Source organism: Callorhinus ursinus, unplaced genomic scaffold (genome assembly GCF_003265705.2).
Source record: "Callorhinus ursinus isolate GAN/ISIS: 27379988/994484 unplaced genomic scaffold, GSC_fseal_2.0 scaffold2, whole genome shotgun sequence".
Lineage (NCBI taxonomy): Eukaryota > Metazoa > Chordata > Mammalia > Carnivora > Otariidae > Callorhinus > Callorhinus ursinus.
This window is the reverse complement of record NW_027397064.1, coordinates 27,852,559-27,876,773: the sequence shown is the minus strand read 5'-3', so window position 1 is coordinate 27,876,773 and position 24,215 is coordinate 27,852,559. Positions and strand designations below refer to the sequence as shown.

The window sequence follows — 24,215 nt, the reverse complement described above, 5'->3', positions numbered from 1 at the left end:
GGACTATTTAGCATGGTTTAATTTCTGAGAAGTTATTTCAAAGCCAAGACAGAAAGATTATATGTTCCATAGTCAGCCTAAGGAGTACTGATCCCAAGGGAGTAGATAAATGAGGAAATGATTCTAGAGAAGCTAAGGAGAGAGGAAAAGGATAGTGAGGGGTTAGAAGCAATGAGAAGCAAGATGGCAAAGGGGGCAGTGGCAGGGCAGGGACAGAGCAAAGTGTGGGTGCATGGCAGAGTGGGGGTAGGATGAACTTTGTCAAGTAGAGATTATAGTTACTGCATTACCTTTAGGTATCATCGGTCCTAGACTGGGGGTGGGTTCCTTTTGTGTTTGCCTCACCCGGTTGACTGCACATGGCTTGTATCTTATTTCTTTATAGTGATTGATAGAGAGTCAATAAAATGGGTGAACAATTGATATGGTGATAAAGGGAAAAGAAACCCTCGATACTGAGGAATATGTATATTTATAATAATAAAACCACTATATTATAACAAGTATTGCAGTGTTTTACCCCGTAGGGTGGCTGTTCACTCACAAAATTGCCCCATTTTTGGGAATAGTCCCAGAAAATGAAATAGAATACATGTTCTTGGGTATCACCAAACTACAACTTGTGATTTTTCCCAAGGCTCATGCTACAATAAAGCATCATTTTCTTCCATGACATAAATATTAAATATCAGAGGCATAAACCAAACCTATTACTTTGGTATAATAATTTATATCAATCAGAAAACATTTAAGTAAGTGTAAATTCCAAAATATGATAATTGACAAGTTTGCAGTATGTTAAAGCTTACAAGTCTTTCTCTCCACATCCTCAACACTTAATGTTTCTGTGTTTTTGATTTTAGCCCTTCTGACAAGTGTGAAGTGATATCTCATTGTGTTTTTGATTTGCATTTCCCTGATGATGAGTGGTGTTGAGCATCTTTTTATGTGTCTGTTGGCCATCTATATGTCTTCTTTGGAGAAATGTCTGTTCATGTCTTCCACCCATTTTTTAATTGGATTATTTGTTTTTTGGGTGTTGGGTTGTATCAGTTCTTTATATATTTTTGATACTAGCCCTTTATGAGATATGTCATTTGCAAATATCTTCTCCAATTCAGTAGGTTGCTTTTTAGTTTTGTTGATTTTTTTTTTCACTGTGCAGAAGGATAGTTTATTTTTGCTTTTATTATCCTTGCCTCAGGAGACATAACCAGAAAGAAGTTTCTATGGCTGATGTCAGAGAAATCTCTGCCTGTGCTCTCTTCTAGGATTTTTATTGTTTCAGGTCTCACATTTAGGTCCTTAATACATTTTGAGTTTATTTTTATGTATGGCATAAGAAAGTGGTTCAGTTTCATTCTTTTGCATGTAGTTGTTCAGTTTTCCCAACACCATTTGTTGAAGAGACTGTCATTTTCCCATTGGGTATTCTTGCCTCCTTGTTCAAGATGAATTGACCATATAATTGTGGGTTTGTTTCTGGGTTTTCTATTCTGTTCTATTGATCCCTGTGTCTATTTTTTGGGCCAGTACCATACTGTTTTGCTTACTATAGTTTTATAATATAACCTGAAGTCTGGAATTGTGATACCTCGAGTTTTGTTTTTCTTTTTCAGGATTGCTCTATTTGGGGTCTTTAGTGGTTCCATACAAATTTTAGGATTGTTTGTTCTATTTAGTTCTGTGAAAAATGATATTGGTATTTTGATAGGACTTGTATTGAATGTATAGATTGCTTTGGGTAGTATAGATATTTTAACAATATTTGTTCTTCCAATCCACGAGAATGGAATGTTTTTCCATTTCTTTGTGTTGTCTTCAATTTCTTTCATCAGTGTTTTCTAGTCTTCAGAGTACAGATCTTTCACCTCTTTGGTTAAGTTTATTCCTACATATTTTATTATTTTTGGTGCAGTTATAGATGGGATTTTTTTTTAAGATTTTATTTATTTATTTATTTGACAGAGAGAGACACAGCGAGAGAGGGAACACAAGCAGGGGGAGTGGGAGAGGGAGAAACAGATTTCCTGCAGAGCAGGGAGCCCGATGTGGGGCTCAATCCCAGGACCCTGGGATCATGACCTGAGCTGAAGGCAGACACTTAACGACTGAGCCACCCAGGTGCCCCTGGGATTATTTTCTTAATTTCTCTTTCTGTTGCTTCATTATGAGTGTATAGAATTGCAACAGATTTCTGTACATTGATTTTGTATCCTGTAACTTTACTGAATTTGTGTACCAGTTCTAGTAGTTTTTTGGTGGAGTCTTTAGGGTTTTCTATATATAATATCATATTATCTGCAAATAGTGAAAGTTTTACTTCTTCCTTACCAATTCCTATGCCTTTTATTTCTTTTTGTTCTCTGATGGCTGTGGCTAGGACTTGCTGTACTATATTGAATAAAAGTGGTAAGAGTGTACATCCTTGTCTTGTTCCTGACCTTAGGGGAGAAGTTCTCAGTGTTTCCCTCTTGAGTATGATATTGGCTGTGGACTTTTCATATAAGGCTTTTATTATGTTGAGGTATGTTCTCTCTAACCCTACTTTGTTGAGGGCTTTTCTCATGAGTGGATGTTGTACTTTGTCTAATACTTTTTCTGTATCTATTGAAATGATCATATGGTTTTTATCCTTTCTCTTATTGATGTGATGTATCATACTGATTAATTTATGAATATTGAACCACGCTTCCATCCTGGGAATAAATCCCACTTGATTGTGGTGAATGATTTTTTTTTTTAATGTATTGTTGCATTTGGGTTTGCTGGTATTTTGTTGAGACTTTTTGCATCTATGTTCATCAGGGACATTGGCCTGTAGTTCTCATTTTTGTGGTGTCTTTATCTGGTTTTGATATCAGGGTAATGCTAGTCTCGTAAAATGAATTTGGAAGTTTTCCTTCCTCTTCTATTTTTTGGAGTTTGAGAAGAGTAAGTACTAACTCTTCTTTAAATGTTTGGTGGAATTTGCCTGTAAAGCCGTCAGGCCCTGCACTTTTGTTTGTTGGGAGTTTTTGATTACTGATTTAATTTCATTGCTAGTAATTGGTCTGTTCAAATTTTATATTTCTTCCTGTTTCACTTTTGGTAGGTTATACGTTTCTAGGAATGTATCCATTTCTTCTAAGTTAATTTTTCATAATATTCTCTTACAATTGTTTGTATTTCTGTGATGTTGGTTGTTATTCCTCCTCTTTCATTAATGATTTTGTTTATTTGAGTCCTTCCTCTTTTTTTCAAAATGGTCAGGCATTTATATCCATCCCTCAACCAGTTGAATGTGGATCACCCATGGAATAGTGTGATCTTGGGCACCCCTGGGAGTGATAATACTCTCTGCCACTGAAGCAATCCCTAAATGGACTGACATCTGAGGGTGTCTGCTGACACCACTCCCAGCAGCTAGAGCAACAAGCCCTTATTAAGGGGAATTCTGGGCATCTCAGCTTCATGTCAATTATACTATCTTTTCGCTATTTTTGTTTTTTTAAAGTAAGTTCTATGCTCAACAAGGGGCCTGAACGCATGACCCTGAGATCAAGAGTTGCATGCTCTACCAACTGAGCCAAACAGGTGCCCCTATTTTTTTAATGTTTCTTTATAGCAACCAGAAATAATAGAATATCATTTAGTTAACTTTAGTACTACAATTAAAGTGAAAATTATTTTTTTCAAAACCAGCCTCTGCAATATTCAAATTCTGCATACAAAAGTCATGTAAGATTGGGCATTGTTCATTTCTTTCATTGTTGTCTGTTTATTAGTAAGGACTAGGGGGACCATGCACCTGGCTTTTTCTGAGACATTTCTGGTTTATGCCTCCTCTCTTGGCTTTAAGTATTAATAGCACCTGTTTCACTCTCAAAAGTTTCTCAGTTTGGAAAATAAATTTTCTCTTCTCCTTATTAGGATCCTCTTAGTGCTTCTCACTGCAAATGGGCACTAATCCTCAACTTCTTTACAATGGGGAACAAAAATGCTGAGCTTTATATCCCCATAGAGGGACCCACTCTCTTTTTCTAGTTTCAGTGTAAGAAAAGTTCCTACAAGACAAGGAAGTTTCCTCTCCCCACTCCTTTACAACATTATACTGGAAATTCTAGCTAATGCAATAACACAAGAAAAGGAAATAAAAGGTATACAGATAGGAAGGAAAAGTAAGACAATGTTTGTTCACAAATGATATGATCATCTATATAGAAAATACAAAAGCATCAACAACAACAAAAAAAAATCCTGGCACTAATAAGCAAGTATAGCAAAGTTGCAGGACACAAAGTTAATATACAAAAGTCAACTGATTTCCTATATACTGCAATGAATAAGTGGAATTTGAAATTAAAAACACAATACTATTTATATTAGCACCTCCAAAAGTAAAATACTTACATACATATCTAACCAAATATATACGATCTATATGAGGGAAGCTACAAAATCCTGATGAATAAAAACAAAGGAGAGATAGTTTGTATTTATGGTGGGAAGACTTAATATTGTCAAGATGTTAATTCTTCCCAACTAGATCTACAGATTCAGTATAATCCCAATCAAAATTTCATCAGCTTATTTTGTGGGTATTGACAAAGGTACAGCCCATGAAAGAAATAATTGATAAGCTGGACTTCATTAAAATTAAAAACTTATGCTCTGCAGAAAACAATCAATGTCAAGAGAAGAAAAAGACAAGCCACAGAGGAAAGAAAATATTTTTGAAAGACATATTTGATAAAGGACTGTTATCCCCAAATATACAAAGAATGCTTAAAATTCAACAATAATGGGCCAAAGACCTGAACAAACATCTCAACAAAGAAGATATATAGACGGAAATAAGTGTATGAAAAGATGCTCCATGTCATATACCATCAGGGAAATGCAAATTAAAGCAACAATGAGATACCACTATACACCTATTAGAATGGCCCAAATCTACAACACTGATGGCACCAATGCTGGTGAGGAGATGGAGCAACAGAAGCTCTCATTCATTGCTGGTGGGAAAGCAAAATGGAACATTCACTATGGAAGACAGTTTGGTGGTTTCTTTTTTTTTTTTTTTAAAGTAAGATACTTTATTTTTGTTTTTTAAAGATTTTATTTATTTATTTGACAGAGAGAGACACAGCAAGAGAGAGAACACAAGCAGGGGCACAGGGAGAGGGAGAAGCAGGCTTCCCACCCAGCAGGGAGCCCGATGTGGGACTCGATCCCAGGACCCCGGGATCATGACCTGAGCTGAAGGCAGACGCTTAACAACTGAGCCACCCAGGTGACCCAGTTTGGTGGTTTCTTAAAAACTCAACATATTTTTACCATAAGGTCCAGCAAACGTGCTTCTTGGTATTTACCCAAAGGAATTGAAAACTTATGTTCAGACAAAAACCTGCACACAGATGTTTATAGCAGCTTTATTCATAATTGCCAGAACTTGGAAGCAACCAAGATATACTTCAGTAGGCACATGGATAAATAAACTGTGGTGCTTTCAGACAATGGAATATTATACAACACTACAAATAAATGAGCTATCAAGCTATGAAAAAACATGAAGGAACTGTAAAATGCATACTAACAAGTGAAAGAAGCCAATATGAAAAGGATACATAATGTAGGATTCCAACTATATGTCATTCTGGAAAAGGCAAAAGTATGGAGATAGTAAAAAGTTCAGTAGTTGTCCAGAGTTGGGGCAAGAAGGGGTGAATAAGGAAAGCACTGAGGATTTTTAGGGCAGTGAAAATACTCTGTATGATACCATAATGATGGATATATGTCATACATTTGTCTATATCCATAGAATGTACAACAACCAAGAGTGATAGTTATGGATCTTTGGTGATTATGTGTCAGTGTAGGTTCATCAATTGTAATAAATGTACCTCTGGGAGGGTATGTCATATTGGAGGAGGCTATGCATGTGTGGGGACAGGGAGTATATGGGAAATTTCTGTACCTTTCCCTCAATTTTGCTGCAAACCTTAAGCTGCTCTAAAAAAGTCTTAATAAAAAAAAGTTTCAAGTGAGGACTTGATGGGCCATAATGAACCAATCAAGTGTGCCTGGAAGATGAAACACTGTGAGTGGTCCATCTTAGGTCAAGTACCTGATTCTTTTTTTTTTTTTTTAAAGATTTTATTTATTTATTTGAGAGAGAGAATGAGATAGAGAGAGAGCATGAGAGGGGAGAGGGTTAGAGGGAGAAGCAGACTCCCCGCTGAGCAGGGAGCCTGATGTGGGACTCGATCCCGGGACTCCAGGATCATGACCTGAGCTGAAGGCAGTCGCTTAACCAACTGAGCCACCCAGGCGCCCCAAGTACCTAATTAATTCTAAATGAACAAGCTATGGCTGGATTTGGAGAGGAACTTGGGGAGCAAGACCATGAAGTGTAGACATAATCATGGGAATGGGTTTCTTAGAAAACTTTCATAAGTGGGGAGATCTCTGAGCAGGGAACATTTCCAAAGAGAGGTCCACTAAAAATTAATTTAACACTACGAGGGGTGCTACTTGTTATTTGCACAAAATTTATTTCTCAAATTTCAGGTGCTACCCTTCATGAAAATATTTTAGGATTTGGATGGTTATACTCACCTTATCTACACTGATCATGATGTTAAAATCTTTGAAAATATCCTCTCTCATTCTTTATCATGCCAGATGGTATGGTTCTTACTTTTTTAGGTGTTTTCATCTGGCAGCAGCTTGGTCATTTAAAATGCTTTTCCCTGGATCATGTTTAATTCCTTTATAGGGTTTGTACATCATAATTTGGTGTAATTTTGATCATATTTTCTATTTGATTATCAATATTGTTTTGTTGTCATTTTTAGATGAAGTTGTTTTATTCAGGGGACAGTCAACTCCACAGTCTGTTTCCCACATTGGAATTGAAGGAGTTTGTGTATGCGTGTGTGTGCGTGTGCATGCGTGTGTTATTGCCAGCTATAACTTGGATAATCTTCCATGTGTGCAGGGATGTTTGAAGGTGGGATGCATAGCTATTTAGATATGTAAATAGTTTAGATTACTTATTTCAAAACTTGTTGATAATAACATTCTTTTATTAGTTCTTTTTTTGGCCATGTCACACAGCCTCAGGAAATTTGTTTATAGTTTATCTCAGTTTGCTCAAACATTTTCTTACATGGAAGAACTTAATGTTTTCTGCAGGATAGGGCATTTTGGCATGCAATCTACCCCTCAGATAATTTAACAGAATAGCAAATAAAAAGTCTTAAAACTTGTCTCTGGAGAATCCTCGAGTTTTCTCTTTTCCTTTTGGAGAAGTGATTGTGTCTATCATTTATTCTCTATCTCTAACCACGTCTGTATCCATGACATGAATATCTAATCCCATAGCAAGATAACAGGGATAATCCAGCCAGCTTGGTTTTAATTTACATGCTGCAATATAGTGAACCACAAAAGGTGAGCAAATGCATGTTATGTGATCTAAGGTGCTCTATAAATCTTCGCTGTTCTTTTTGCCTTAGAATAACAGAATACAAATATATAATGACCACTGATCAAGGTTTAAGCTTTCATAGTTATGTCTTTAGAAACTTCAACATGTTAATATATTGGCAAAATCTAATATTGTTTCATAGGGTGGATTAATAAATGTTGCTAATTATAATATTGATCAGATTAAGCTAAATCTAATGGGTTGCTATGGGGTTAATTTAAAATTTAGAAAAAATTAAATTCTCTGGTAAGTGAGGATCTTGGCCCTCTCTTGTGGAGTAGTGCTTCAGTGTAAGAAACCAATATCTGGTCCATAATTAGGTTTTGTTTTGGAATTATGCAAATAATTGTATAGAATGTCTATATTCGGAAATCTCTTATGTGGAGTGAGGGACATAATTCAGAACAGTTCCGTGTAGGGATCAATATGTCAGTAGGTTTTTTTTTTTAAAGACTATTTATTTGAGAGAGAGAGAGAGAGAGAGAGAGAACGAGTGGGAGGAGGGGCGGAGGGAGAAGCAGACTCCCTGCTGAAGGGAGGACCCTGGGATCATGACCTGAGCTGAAGGCAGACACTTGAAGAACTGAGCCAGCCCGGTGCCCTTATGTCAGTGGTTCTAAACAGACAAAATGAAATCTAAAATTATATTTGTAGCCAAATGCCATGATTTAAAAATATTATAGATCCTTCCAAGAGACTATTTTAGTTTTTTTTTGTTTTGGGGCAGTGGTCAAATAGATTATGTAGTAATGCGTTTCTCAGCCCTGGTTTTAAACAAATGAATTGTTAATTAAATGTGGAATAGGTAGAGGATTGAATTTTATTTTATTTATTTATTTAATATTTTTATTTATTTATTCATGAGAGACACAGAGAGAGAGGCAGAGGGAGAAGCAGGCTCCCAAGGAGCAGAGAGCTCGACGCGGGACTCGATCCCAGGACCCTGGGATCATGACCTGAGCCGAAGGCAGACGCTTAACCATCTGAGCCACCCAGGCGCCCTAGAGGATTAAATTTTAGTAATATTTTTGGTAAATTTTTTTATCACACTTGATAGATTGATAGTGTTGGTGAGCCATTCTGGTGTGGGTGGCAGTTTCCGCTTTGGAGTCAGGCAAACGTGGCTTCTGACCCAGCTCTTCTTCCTAGTAGTCACATGACTGCAGACAAGTGAGTCTCAGTTCCCTCATCAGTCAAAATGGGGGTTACAATAGTAGCTCCTTCATAGAATTGCATGAAATTAAATGAGATCATCCAGAAAAGTGCTTAACTCAGTATCCGGCACATGGTAGGTGCTGTATAAATAATTCCTCTCCTTCCTCCTCCTTCTCCTTGTTATTTTGTTATTATTTTGTTTTTATTCTTTCCTGTGTTCTTTTCTGTTTCTCACCAAATTTGGGACTATCTAAAACAGGATTTAAGAAGCTGCAGTTGTTGAATTCTGAAGATATACTGAAAGTAGTACAAGAAATTCACTAGATGAGAAAATTACCCCTTGGAAATATTTGAGACATGAAAGGCAAGAGAAGTAGTGTAGGTTCATCACTTGTAACAAATGTACCTCTGGAAGGGGATGTCATATTGGAGGTGGCTATGCATGTGTGGGGATAGCTATTTTATTTGGATGGCTTACCTCCAGAGATGTGTGAGACCACCCCCCCGCAGTACTTTTCATTCATATTGGGCTACTTCCGGGCTATAGCGTGAGGTTCTTCTATGTGGCCGAACTATGGAACTGGGCGTAGAGGGACTGATCATATTGGGACCAGACCTCATAGCTACAACCTTCTTTGTCTTTACAAAGCAAGGTCCTATGGGAGATAGGAAATGGATTACATTGTAGAGTGACCAGGAATTTTGCCAAATTTTTTTTTTTAAACAAACCACATACAAAGCATGATGGAAAGTACTGGAAAGCCTGGAGAAAGGAAACCTGAATCCAGTCCCAGCTCTGCCACAGATTGATGTGGCCTTGGGCAACAAGGTGAGACTCTGCTCCTTTGCTTCTACAATTGTACAATAATAACCTTGAATTCCTAGATGATCTCAAAGGTAACTTCTGGTTCAAATGTTTCCTAATTCTGTATTTTCTTAGGTCCTGTGACAGTTGTACTAAACTATTTTTTTTTTTTTTTTGTATCTCTCTTGTGAAAAGAGCACACATAGGGAAAAGACCTTGGGAACAGAACAGGACTTGAAATCAGGGTTCTAATTCCAGTTCTGAAGTGATCTTGGAAAATCCCTTGACCCAGTGCATTTTAACCCTGGCTGCGCATTCAATTAATCCAGGAGGATTTTAAAAACACTGATGCTGGATTCCACTCTTGAAGATTCTAAATAGTCAGGCATCGATAAGTTGGTAAAGCTCTCTAGGTAATTTGGATGTGCAGCCAGGATGGAGAATCACTGAAAAACCAATGAGCCTTAGTGTCCTCACATCTAAGATGGAGCTTCTAAAAAAATAGTAGTAATTGCCCTCGCTGTGTCACAGAATTGAGGATCAAATAAAATAAAACAGATAAAAGCACTTTGTGATGTGTAAATGCACAGTAATTATTAAAGCAGACATTATTAAAGGGCTTAACTATTGTTATCATGCAAATGTTAGGGATTATCATTGGTATATTAATTCTGCTGCTGGAGTTCTAACCTTTTCAGATAAAATTCACTTGCTGTCTCTAAAAGTAGTTGAGGTTTCCGCCCACCTACCCAATTAGTATGTGGCAATTTCCTTCTAGTGTTGCTCTGTGACACAGTGAGGGCTTAATGATTACATGTTGACTCAGATTATTCTTAATAAACACAATTCTTCCAAGTTTTGAATAACATATGTCATCACCGCAAATCATCAGGACATGCTTGTTTATCCCTTTGTGCTACAGCTTGTAAATGCTCTAAACTGTGGGATAAACTAGCCTAGTGTTTGCATGGTGTGAAAAAAATTAAATTGTTTTTCAAATGTATCCTGTTCTGTCAGGAAGTCCTAATTATCCTTCATTTAACATCAAATCCATGCAGAACTTAATTTTAGGTTTTTAACAGTGGTTACCTTTCTTTAGATATGTTCATGCTTTGACGGTCTGATACATTTTTGTCTGTTCAACTCTTCCACTAGAAATGCCTGTGGCCATTGCAGTTTTGGTAATGCATTCTTTCCTCGCCGCCCCAGGAATAAAGGGGATGAAGTTACCTCTTCACTTCCGAAATTGTCCCACTGTGGTCAGTCCTTCAGAATGAGCAGAGGTATATTTAACATAGACTTGCAGACTTATTTTTCATGCACTTGAAGGTTGCCCGAGACGTCGGGCGTGGCCCTGTGTCTGGAGAACGTACTTGCTGCCTCAGAGCCTCCTCGGGACGGAGTTTTGAGGAGTACAAGCAGATCGCGTATGGTGACAGGCTCCAGGAAAGGCTGCCACTGCGCGTGTGACTCTGTCCCTTGACCTGTCATGACTGTAGCATATATTCAGCATTTCCTTGCTCACTGGAAAATATATCTTGGCAAAACAAGAGAACAGTTTGGGATCTTTCGGTATCTGTATTTTTTTGGCCGGGGGGGGGGGGACGGGATGATTTCTGGTATTCCCCTCCATTGTCTAAGTCTGGGAATTATCTCTAAATAGAGGAATGCTTCTCTCCTTAGGAATCCCTTCAAGGGATGCGTGTGTATTAAGAATTAAACAAAGGCATTGTTAATGAGATGAATAGCTAAATTTCAGCAAAGAGGTGGCTTTTTGGGAGTTAGAACCATGTCTATTATTGCACATGCTTTTCTGCTCACAAGCAGACGAGATAATGCAGTTGATGAAAAATGTTAAGCTTAAGATAGATATTTATACACACATGTAGTTAAAAATGGTAGGTTGACAAATGAGGGCCTACAGGCTGCATGCTTTTTACATTTTTAAAAGGGTTGTAAAAAAAAAAAAGAATATGCGTCAGAGACCATATGGCACACAAGACCTAAAATATTTACTATCTGGCACTTTATAGAAAATGTTTGCTGACCCTTGAACCATGTGGAAAGCACCAATAATAGATCTCACTCTTTTTTCACTTTCCCTGAGAAGCACATTGTCTTCTGTCCTTGGTGATATTCATTTCCACTTGTAAAGTCAGTGTTCACAGCCATTCTAAAAAGAGAAGGAGAAACCTTCCAGAGCGGAATCTGTCCCAGGATCTGCCCCCAGCCAGCTCTGCCAAATGGGAGCCGTGCCACCGCCGCCAGTGTTTGTGCTCTTGCTTCACTCGGCAGACGGCCCCTCGGCCTCAGCGCCATCCACCAGTTTGCTGCGTGCCTTCTTCGACCTTGGCTTTTTGGCCACATGATTATTCCATTCTACTTGCTCTTGTGAATCTGTTCTGTTACACTGCCCTCCTGTTTTTTTTTTTTTTTTCCAGCTTTCGCCTTCTAAGGCCCTCTTTCTGTGATCCGTTTATCTGCCTTCTCCCCCAGTCTCAGCCCCTTAGAGTCAGATGCCTTCCAAATCTTTCTACCCCTTCCTTTTTTAAAAAAAAAAATATTTTATTATCTATTTGAGAGAGAGCAAGAGCGAGAGAGAGCATGAGCAGGGGGGAGAGGGAGAAACAGGCTCCCTGCTGATCAGGACCCTGAGATCATGAACTGAGCTGGAGGCAGATGCTTAACCGACTGAGCTACTCAGGTGCCCCCTACCCCTACCTTTTGCGTGCTCCTGACCAAGCCCAGTTTTCTCACTGGTTACAAAGTGGGTCCAGTTCTGCCCCTGCAACAGACTGTAGCCAAGAGAGGACTTCTGGTATCTTTCAGAACCAGACCAGCACAACCATGTTTGTGAGCAGTATGGCTAATCTTTCTGGGCACCGGTCGCGCACACTCTTATTTGTGTTCACTTGGGGTCCACATTCCCTGGTGTAATTTCCTTCCCATGGACCTTCTGGCCTCTTGCCTTCACCTGTGACTGCGACAGTTTATCATGTCTGCCGTGTTGACCAGGCCACTCCAATGGTCCCAGATGCCCGTGGGATCCAGCACACATATCTAACCAGAGCTATCACAGCACTCAAACTTCTGGTACATTCCTTTCTACATTCTAGTCCAGCTTGCTGAATCCTTCTCTCTCTTGCCTATGACTGGCCCTCTACTCGACACACATTGGTCAAATTTGGACTCCATTCTGGGTACTATATCATAGGCTCTGGGGACCAGGGATGACCAAGATGCAGCCCAGTTCAGTGGAAACGTGGTATGCACAAACACGAATATAGAGCAAAGCAGCAGGTAGCGATTAACAAAGTTATTAATATCATGACAGCATAGAAAATATTTGGAACTAAACTGTATAACCATAAATATTCCAAACTACCTAATGAGACTATTACTAAATCTAACACATTATCCACTTAACGAATATTTGATTCTGTTTTTAACCTTCCCTTAAATATATGGTTTAAGGATCAAACTTCTGGTAAATTTTTCTGAGGGATTTACTCCTTCTCTAACTCACAGTCTCATTTGCTGATACATTATCTTGCCTCCAGCCATGTCTGTAAACATTAAAGTTCTACAAATAAATGCAGTCTTTTGATGATAGTGCAAAAGACAACATCCTGCTTTGTAAAAACTCCCGCTCCTTATTTGAAACTGAAATGAGTCCTCATGCTGTTCCCCAAGTGCATGGAATGGGGCTTAAACTGGTGGGTGTTCAGTTGGTTCTCGTTGACACATAGCTTTATTTATTGGCATAGGTTTTGAGATGCACTCAATTGCAAGAGAGGCCTTTCAAAAAACTACATCTCAGCATCTTTCCCCTTTCATTTCCTTCTTTCTTCTCATTCCTGGTACACCTCCTTTCTCCCAAGCCGTTTTTCAAGATTATATCATTATATCAAATATAAGTTGGGAGAACCTAGCCAGGACATGCTTGTCTTGAGACACCCCCAAGAACACCGACCTACAAGTAGGAACTACAGGGAGGTGGGAGTGTTCACCAGCCTGCACCAGTGTGACTCCTGCCATAGTGCACCACATACTTTTTGTTTATTCATTCATGATGTATTTTCTGAGAGCCTTCTATGTGCCACAAACACTATGCTAGGTGCTAGGGACACAATACTGAGCCAAAGGGAACATTATTGTTGCCTTCATTTGGGGGAAGTAGCATCAATTACAAGTTTACATTGATTGGGTGATAGTTAATATCCTAGCTCTGACATAGAGAGGAAGAACTAATATTAGTGTTTAATCCCCTAACAACTTTGTGATCTTTGATCTCTGTATAAGTGTCTGCCTTTCTCCCTCCCTTCTGCTCTCTCTGTCCCACCTCCCTCCCTCTTCCTTCTTTGTTAAGTGGGGGTTGTTGGGGTGGAAAAATTTTCCCATGTACTTCAAAGGTTCCTATGGCCGGTATAAGAGTTAAATTGACATGAGACAGATTAAAGGAGAAAAATAAATTAAATTTCATACATACAGGAACTCCACATACATGAGAGTTCTAAAGACAGAAAGGTAAAATGAGATATATCTGCTCTCCTGGGCTAAGGAATGGGATGGGTGCTGGGGGCTTCAGAGGGGAGGAGGGCAATTCACAAGGCAATAAAAATAAAAGCAGATATTTGGTAATTAGATGTTTGCACTGCTGTACAGGGGGTCACTCAGAAAAAGTTATCCCTGGTAATAAATCTTATTCCGGGAAAGACCCCCAATTTAAATTCTTCTAGGTAACTAAGGAAGGGGCAAAATTTTCTCTTGAGCCCACAGGGTTTCCAAAATAGTCCACATGTCAAAGTGGCACATTTTGGGAAGACTTGTTCTGACCCTTTTGGAGTGGAGAATATGGCTAATAACACTAAGCCCTGTCATCACTATGGTGCTTTATACTCGTATTTTTTCTGTTACTCGTAGAATTCTGGATCCCGCATAGTAGATGTTATAATCTCCATTTTATATACAAATAATGGAGTAAGACAACTTTGTTATTACTCACTGTCACTGGATGGATGAATACACGAATGCTTGCATTGTGGGAATTTGGGGGCAGAAATATGCCACAGGCCCTGATTTGAAACCAACCATAGGAGTTAGTGGCTGCTAACCTACCTAACTCAGGGACTCTCAATTTACTTATTTATTTATTTATTTATTTTTACAGCAGCAAGAGTAAAAGTTCCCCCTTTCTCTGCGGAAGTCAGGACTAGATCTCAAAATTTGAAATGTGTCCTCTCCAGTGCATGCCCACCCACATGGTTGTCAAATGATGGATTTGCCCAAATAGCTGCCATACACTTTGTTTCTAATCTCCGTATTTCTTGCTTCCAGAATTTCTAAGTCTTCCCAAATACACCCAGTCACGTTTTCTGAACTTTTGAGTAAACATCTTCCGGTTTCTTCTTTCCACAAAGCCCCTAGGCATAGGCACAGGGGACAGAGGGCGGGGTGGAGCGCTCCAGCTCTGGGGATTCCTGCGCAGGAGGTCTGACTCTCTGCGAGGCCGCCCAGCTCAGCGCGCCCTCCAGCCCCCGCCAGCCTGCAAACCAGCAAACGTGCCTCGCAGCCCTCGCTTCACCAGCTAGGAGTGAGCTGAGGAGCGGCGCTATTTTTACCACCCTGGCCGCAATCCTTTATATTTATTTGAAGAAAGGAAATAAAGGATTAGGAAGGAAATGCTTGGCCTTACTTTCTCCCGGAGAAGGAGGGGGTTGGAATGGGGGGGGGAGTATGTAAAATTTGGGGTGGTGGAAGAGGCAGGTAGATTTTTCTGGTTTGAGTGTTTCCTCCAGATCATCTTTGTTTCTGGCCAGGAAACCCCCTCACGCTTCTTTCTTCCCCTCTGGCTAATCTCTGATTGCCAGCCTTCCCCCTCTCCTGCCCTCACCTCTGAAGATGCCACCGTCACCTCTGATGCTGCCTGGGATGCTGCATCACTCTGCTGCTTCCCCCCCCCCTTTCCTCCACGATAAAGCATGCGCAGTGCGTCCGGTGCCAGGCAATTGCAACAGCATCAGTATCAGCATCAGCATCAGCCTCAGGGCCCGAAGGCGCGCTCAGGCGCGCTCTCGAGGGCGGGGCGCACCCCCGCGCCGCGCGCCCCCGCGCCGCTCGCTCTCACGCGCCGTCTCAGCATCCTCAGCCCCAGCAGCAGCCCCCGCAGTTGCTGGAGCGGCCGCGCCCGCCGCAGGGAGGGAGGAGCATCTGGGGAGGCTCCAAGTTGGCGGAGCGACTAGGACCCCCGGACTCTTCAGCGGCCGCCGGGGAGGGGCTGAGAGGCGAGCAGGGGAGGGGGCGCCGCCCAGTCTCTAGTCCCGAGCCGCGAGCCTGGACCCCCTGCCCGCGGCCGCACCATGCGCGCCGAGCCGGCGTGATCGGCTCCGCCCGCAGCCTCCCCGCAGCCTAGCCCGGCGTTCTCGCGGGCCACACCGAGCGGCGCCCGGGAGCTATGAGCCATGAAGCCGCCCGGCAGCAGCTTCCGGCGGCCGCCCCTCGCGGGCTACAGCCTTCCCCGAGCCTCCGGCGGCCCCCACGGCCGCCCCGCCGGCCCGGCACCTGCCCGCACCCTGGCCCGCGCGCCGCCCTGCCGCCTGCTCCTCGTCCTTCTCCTGCTGCCTCCTCTCGCCACCTCGTCCTGGCCCCGCGCCTGGGGGGCTGCTGCACCCAGCGGTGGGTATGGCCCCGGTGCCCTTTGCATTGCCTTGCCCGCGGGGCCCTGCAGAGGAAAGCGAAGGGCACGCGGGTCCGTGCGCTCCGGACACGTCCCGGGCTCGGCCTTTCCCAGCCACCCTGCCTGCCTCTCTACCTCTTTTTCCCAAGCCCCCGTTCATTCCAGTTCACTTTTTGAAGTCCATTTCTGTTGCATTCACTAAAAACCCATTCCAATTACTGTCCGTTCCACTGGAAGGTAATTAGTGGATGCGGGGTCCCTCAGCGATCTCTGCAACTTGGCGGAGGGGAAACCAGTGGCCGGTAAATGCAGCGAGGGAGCAAGTTGCTTCTTGGGTGGAGAGCCTGAATGCGAATGCGGGAGGATGTAATAATAATTAGGGGTAATGTGCTGTTTCCTCAAATCGCCTACTGGGTTTATTCACTGCTGTTGGAATTAAGATGGGGGAGGGAAACTTCGGAGGTATAAACCTTTGGTTTGTAATTCTCAAAATGCTCGTCATCATAATGAACAATTAAGATAATATGATAGTCAATACATGGGTGATTGGAAATCAGTGGAAGCAGAAAGCTGGCCTTGGCAGAAAAATGAAAGCAATTGGAGAGCGGCTAGCTAGCATCTGCTTCCCTCTATGGCAAAGGAGTTTTGCTCATCTCAAAGTTTAAAGCAAAAGGAATTGCCTGTTTTGTTTAATGAATCAATTAACAACCCGAATCCATGAATTCAGCACTCAAGTTATCTTAGGAGCGAGCCTTCTTAGCTCTCGGATGGGATACTTCTAGTCAGAGTCCCATGGAGCTCCTGTAGACTCCAGAGCAGGGGTGGACGTGAGGGTCAGAACAGAACCTCTGAGCATGTTCATTTAATGTCTTCCTTCAAGTCCATGCCGCGTCCCATCCCCGCTCCCCATACTCAGGAGTATAGATTTGAGATTGGTTAGAAATGTACATATAAAACACAAATAGGAAGAAATAGTACATTGTTGTATGAGGCTCATTGGCTGTTAAACTGTCCAGGCCATTTCACTGTTTTGTTAACTTGCTTTGCTGTGTCTCTACTTCTTCTTTTTTTTATTTTTATTTATCATTATTATTTTTATTACTTAGGGCATATGATGGTACCTAAATGGGCAGTCTTTAACAAAGGATAACATTTTACATATTTTTTTATTATTATGTTATGTTTCTACTTCTTACCTGCTTAGACATAGAAAACTTTGTTTTTGCAATTAATGGAAAAACACATCGTAGTACTTATGTGTTTATAGGGTATATGTGTGTATTTGTGTATCTTTGTGCACTCCCTCTCCCCCCCAGCTCCGCACTGGAATGAAACTGCAGAAAAAAATTCGGGAGTCCTGGCAAATGAAGACAACACATTGCAACGGAATAGCAGCAGTAAAATCAGTTACAGCAATGCAATGCAGAAAGAACTCACGCTGCCTTCAAGACTCATATATTACATCAACCAGGACTCAGAAAGCCCTTATCATGTTCTTGACACAAAGGCAAGACACCAGCAAAAACATAACAAGGTAGGCATGGGTCTGGGCATGCAAAAGTAGCTGCCATGAAGAGTTTTCCTTTGATTTGATTTTCTGCCAGAATCTGATGTCACAAATTTTACTGCAGCAGTTTATTAGTAAATCAATTAATATTATGATAGGGGAGAAACTGGAGGAAGTAAACCTGGGATCTCCTGAGATTGGATTGCTGTGCGTTTTTTTTCTCTCTGACTCTAATGTGGAACTTGAATTTTCTTATGGCTTTTTAAACTCGTAGCTGGAATGTGGTCCAGGTATCTTTCAGGCGCATTGGGCACTGAACAGGCGTTGAGTATGTTTATAGTCCTGACTTATATCTGTGAGGCTTTATATAAGGGTGCAGTGTTCTACTTCCCGTGATGAAAACTGCTTCCAGGCTGCACACACAAGATAGCTGTAACAGCCTATTTGTCTGCAGTTTGCCTATCAGTTCTTCACTTAGAAATTGAGTGTTTAGGGGCGCCTGGGTGGCTCTGTCGTTAAGCGTCTGCCTTCGGCTCAGGTCATGATCCCAGGGTCTTGGGATCGAGCCCCGCATCGGGCTCCCTGCTCTGCGGGAAGCCTGCTTCTCCCTCTCCCACTCCCCCTGCTTGTGTTCCCTCTCTCGCTGTGTCTCTCTCTGTCAAATAAATAAAATCTTTAAAAAAAAAAGAAAGAAATTGAGTGTTTAAATTTAATTTTAAATTTCTTTAATTGATCACTAGGAGATAATACTTTTTTTCCTGATGTGTTTTCAATAGGCAAACAATTTGACATTTTAAAAGATTATGGCAAATATAAACAGTTTCTATAATGTAGAGACCAGTTTGGGCCAGCATAGTCTCTCAAGACTTTATCTGTATTCATTGTGAGTGGTTGCTTTACTTTCAAGTTGGTTCACAAAGTGCCACTGATTTTTAACAAGGCATTCAACAGAAGATGAAGGGGCTTAATGTTCAAAGAGTTTGAAGGATCTTTTTTTCTTGCTTACTGTTCTTTATTTGAGTTAGTAATATTTTGGACACCAAGCAGATTTACACAATGGGTTAGTCATCAGTGCCTCTGTTCTCTATCAGGAGCGGAGAATAGAGTCTGTATGTCAAGTATTTTACTCTGGACTATACCTGTCCAATGGAGAAAAGTAGTAACTGTCTAACATCTAGAAATTAAGAAAAATATCTGTGATTTATATCATTGTTTTTATTAGTTTTCTAAAATATAGGTAGGTTGTAATGGTATTTACTCCCATTTTACAAACGGGGAGTTAGAAATTTAAGGCTTTTGGGTGTCTTTCCCAAGATTGTAAAACAGCTAATATGAACTTCAAGAAGCCTGAGCATTTCATTTTTATTATTTTTTTACAAGTCAGGTTTCTGAGAAAATGCTTCCTTTGTATTGACTATTATTGGAGCAGTATTATGAAGTGGCTGTACCTGCCTATGACATCTGCTCCAATGTAACTTCATGGGTTGACTCCGGGATCCTGTCTGCCCATTTGACTTGTTGATAGGAGGAGTGGGTGGTGATTTTAAGGAAGAAGACTCCAAGACCCTCTTGATAAATGAATTGGGGCCCATTTTATGGCTTTCTTAATTAAAGAGATCTTCTATGGTTGAATGGCAGGTTCTCAAACTCCAGTGCCTTTGCATAGGGTGCTGGAGGAACAAAAAACTAAACGAAACCAAACCAAAAACTGCCTTAAAGCCCATTTCAAAGAATGCTCAAGCCCTCCTGAGCTGAGACTTAAAAAAAAAAAAATCTCAGTGGAGTATTTTTATAACTCAAGTTTTGGAGGCAATGGCTGATGCCTGTCTTCTGGCCGAATGTTATGTTGGGTTTTGTTGGGGGTGACATGGTTTGACTACTCTATATCTTAATTTTTATGATACTAAGGTTTGCTAAACTTTCTCCTGCCACTCATATAGATTTCTCACTATGGAACACATACTTGCAGTTGAAATGATTCTTCTCCATTTCCACCCTCCATGGGCTGGGGGGTGGGGGGGGGAAGCTCTTCTTTTATCTAGGAAAAAATGCTTACACGGAAATTATATTTGAGAGCATTTTTCTCCTTTTCTAATGAGTTTAATTGAACCAACAATTGTTGCACATTTCTCTTGTGCAAAGGAGTAGGCTAAAGATTCAGAGATAAGAGATAAGGGGTACAAGGATGAACAAGACATGGTCTGTCCTCCAGGAGACACAAAAATGAGATAAGCAAGATTCTAAAAGGTGCCCCCACACAAGTATAAACAGTGGCTTGTATTGTGGATGCCCTGAAATTTCCCTTTGTGTTCTGTGATTTCCCTTTTATTTCTGTTTTTAAGCCTCTCTTGAACTAGTTGACAAAAAGTATGCCATATGTTTTCTGCTGTATCTTAGGATGACTTGCCTAATAATAGTGATGAGAGATACTTGTCAGTTTAGCTGCTTTACAAATGTTTCAGTAAGAGAGGATCTATAGAATTTCATCATTTTTGCTTTTATAAAAGAAGTTTTGATTTTAATATCTGTGTATTAGGTACCTTTTTTCCTCTCCTGATTTCATTGCACTCATGTACATTTTAATGAATGCCTTAGAAATGCTGAATCACTGTGCCATTCCCATGGATCCTTAGATTGGGGGTAGAGGTGGAGAGGGGAGTTCCCAGATATAGGTTGCCAGGCAGGGCTTTGTATTTATTTCATAAATAGTCAGTGTTGATCAGTCCTTATTACTTTACAACTGTGGAAGTGAAAATGTTATTAACTCTTTCAAAATTTGTGAGCTTAAAAACCAATTGTGCAGAGCACCTCTGTAATACCAGTGTTTCTGAAAACCGGAAAGTTCTCTTTGTCAAAGATTGTCTAGAAACCTTTTTGTCTCCAATTAGGGTGATGTATAACTTATTGTCCAAACTGCCATTTTTGAGAGTGACAGTGAGCATGCTTAATAATCATGCTAGGATAATAGGCATAAACCAAGATTCTGGTCCAGAGCAGATGGGACATGTGGTCACCTCAGATCTAAATGGTTATGTTCCTTGAGTTTTGGTGCTTACCCCAATTCAAGTTTCTTCATAGATAGTTTTATTTTCTGATGAATTATTGTAAATTTTTTCTTACTTGCTAGGAAGTCAGTTTACTACCTTGTAGATGTATCAGGACATGAAATGGAAAAATTTAGTTTTGCTTTGTTACCAAGACTTGTCTTTTATATGTGTAGAGATTTTTACAAGCAAAAAGGGAAATTTATGATTACTGAACATAAGCATTTTTGAACCACTACTGCAATATATTAATGAAATGGGCCATACATTTAAAAAGAGGGAGAAACAATTTAGATTTATTCATTTATTCATGCACTCATTCATTCATCCATTCTGAGATAATCCTATGAGGTCTGTTTCTAAGAAAGTTAATGAACCTGTAGGGGAGGAAAAATAATTTTCCCTCTACCCTTCTAAATTCTTGGCTGAACCACACCGTGCAATAAAAGACGGATTAAGCACGTACTGAATGGACCACTGGGTGTTATACGCAAACAATGAATCATGGAACACTACATCAAAAACTAATGATGTAATGTATGGTGATTAACATAACAAAATAAAAACAAATAAAAGACAGATTAACAGGAGGAAAACAAACAGAAGTTTTATAACGTGTATATCTCCTGTGTATGTGAGAAAGACCCAGGAAAACTGAGTATCTCTCCAGAATGGCCCAAGTCACTATTTTAGATAACATCTCCAGCTAAAGACAAAAGAAGATGTTGGGGTGAGAGGTGGGGACACAGTTGTGGGAGACTGTCAGGAAAAGCACAGTAAACAATGGTAAAGTAAGTCTGCCTTCTCCATTGATGAGAGTTCTTAGGGATTTAGAATCATTGTCTTCTTGACACAGAGAGAGAGAGAGAGAGAGAGAGAGAGAGAGAGACCCTTACAAGTGGAGATTGCCTATAAAATGTAAATGAGTCTTACAGAAGGACTTCTACTCCCATTTTCAGAACTTCTCCTGTGTCTGCTGTTTCTTAGAAATAATCAGCCTAAAATAATCCCTATGCCAAAGAAGCATATTTTAGGTTGGTATATTCTCTCCCCCTCAAACCTTTTCCTGAAACTTTCCTTTAGTCAAAGATTACTTGCTTTGCATCCTACGCCCTTAGGATTCTTTTCTCTTCCTATTGGGAAGGGTTGGAAGAGGTACACTATGCGTAGCACAGGGTCTAGGAAAGACGAAAGTCATCTCCTTTGACTTTGGTTGGCCTGCACACAGACCTACCCTACTGTGGTGGGGAGCTAGAGCTGGTGTGTGAATATGCAGATTATGACCTACGGAATGGGAGGGCACAAGCCATCCCCATAGGGATTGGCAAGTAGCTCCCGTAGCACCTGAGTGGTTCTCTATCCCAGGTCATGGTTGAGCAGGAGATAGAGAGCAAAGTAGCAAGCACCTACTACTTATGAAGTGGTTGAGGTCAAGGTTACTAACTTTTCGAGGACTTACCTCCTAAGTGGCTATTTTAAAGATATTTATTTATTTATGTAAAGATATTTATTTATTTTAGAGAGACAAAGCGAGTGAGCGTGGGGGGCAGAGGGAGAGGGAGAGAGAATCTCAAGCAGACTCCCTGTTGAGCATGGAGCCGACATGGAGCTCGATCTTATGACCCTGAGATCATGACCTGAGCCGAAACCAAGAGTTAGATGCCCAACTGACTGAGCCACTGAGGCGCCCCTAACGATTTTTATTTTTAAGTAATCTCTACACCCAGCGTGGGGCTCGAACTCATAACCCCAAGATCAAAAGTCATATGCTCCACCGACTGAGCCAGCCAGGCACCTCCTAAGTGGTTATTTTAAAAGGTGCTCTGGGAAAAGCAAAGCAAGAACTTAGCATGGGAATCCTAAACCTCAAGGTCTTATCTAATGTTCAGACTCTGGGTGTGAGTGGGCTTATCATGCTGTAAAATGCCTAAGCAGCAACTCAGAAACAACAAAAAAAGTTGTTTTTCTCATCACAATTGACCCCGTGATGCTTAGATATTAATCTTTAGGGAGAATTCTAGGCACTGTCAAGATGGTAGATAGTAAAAACCACTGTCAGAGTTTTGGTCACCCAGCACATGAAACATCTGAGCAAAGCAAAAATGCCAATCAGCAGTATCAGTCACAAATGAAAGTTTGAAATCCTGTCCATAACCATTGCCTTCTTTTGTTGAGATCTGGCCAAGAAAATAAAGCCCTTGGGTAAGGTTAAGGTAGTTGTTTGGTTACAAACTTGGGTGAGGTTCTGAAACACTTGTACCTGTTGGGCCGCCTTTCATAAGTTTCTCTGAATTTGTCCAGAATTATTAATACATGTGCAGCAGTTGGTGCCTTTTATAGTGCATACACCTTCCTCGGCCAGTAAGTAATCTGAAGCTAAATGGTTATCTAAACCATCTCTGCTCAGAATCATGTTGTCATTGCATTAAGATTAGGCTTTGGTGTGGCAGCCCAATGTATTCAGCCAAGGTGGCTGACAGGCTGGTGTTGGCCTTAATCATTTGCTTTTAGGTGCCTAATGCGGCAGCGCCTTGCCCAGTCCCTGTGAGGCATAGTACCAGGCCTGCGCCCAACATAATGGGGGTGAACGCTGCACACTTTTGATGTCAGGGAGGCAGAAATACAGATTGAAGCTTCCATCCAGTGGTTTGAAAGGGTAGTCCCAGGGAGACTAAAGTGCACTGATACAGAGGGGATTTCCCAGGGCCAGCAGGGACGCAAATGCGTTGGAGGTTGAGGGAAGGAGATGTGCACACATGGAGAACCACGTATGTGTGAGATGCCTCAGGGCACTGGACCCACAGTGGACATCAAGTGCTTGATCAAGGTACCTGAAATAAGTTGAGGTTTCCCCTGGGCCTTGAGGCCCAAGACCATGGGGATTGTGCTCCTGGGGACACAGTCTAGTTCGTATTCATCCAAGTGGTGTTGGTTCCTGGGGAGATAGGGAGGTTTGGAAAGGGTGTGTGTGGGCTCCTGACAGGTGCTACATACTGTCTTGCAAAGTATCCTGCGTGGGAGCAGTTGAGCACCACCGAGAGGTGCCGGACAAGCTGCAGGGACTGGTAAAGTGCCTTCTGTTGGCCAGATGAGGGCCGAGTCAATAAATCAGCTGGGTAGACCACTAATGGGAAATAGCCTTGGTGGAGTCCAGCGACATGCCGAGCAGTTACAGCAGCCCCCAAAAGTGAGCTTTGATTTCTGTCCATTGTATAAAAATATTAAGACTATTGGAAGCCTTGAACGGGAGCTCTGAGTGGTGGCCGTGGGGAAGGTCCCCTGTAGAGAGGTACCCTGTAACTGTGGTCCTTCTAGAAGGTGTAGAGGGGGCTGCTGTGGTGGTGGCAGGATCTTCAGCCAGGAAGGGGTCCTCTCAATGGAAATTAAATTCATGGACTCCCAGGAGGATGGATAGTGTGGGTCAATCTAATGGGTGTGGTGAGGGCACGCATCTGAGTGAAGGGTTTAAAGGGGTCCCTGGAAGGTTGTGAAATGGTCTTATACCTTGGCCTTCCAAAGCTCACAGGCACAGCGGAGAGCTACTTGACAGCCAG

At 41.3% G+C, this 24,215-nt stretch overlaps 1 protein-coding gene across 3 annotated transcripts in view; it reads left to right on the top strand.

Moving 5' to 3' along the window:
- Positions 1–15,604: 15,604 nt before the first annotated feature.
- Positions 15,605–24,215, top strand: part of ADAM23 (ADAM metallopeptidase domain 23) — a 168,890-nt gene continuing 160,279 nt past the window's right edge. For all 3 annotated transcript variants that reach the window (XM_073879568.1, XM_025887212.2, XM_073879565.1), the window contains exons 1-2: positions 15,605–16,109; positions 17,427–17,644. In XM_073879568.1, the coding sequence (XP_073735669.1) occupies positions 15,896–16,109; positions 17,427–17,644 (432 nt within the window). In that variant the 5' untranslated portion in view covers positions 15,605–15,895. The remainder of the gene's footprint in view (positions 16,110–17,426; positions 17,645–24,215) is intronic.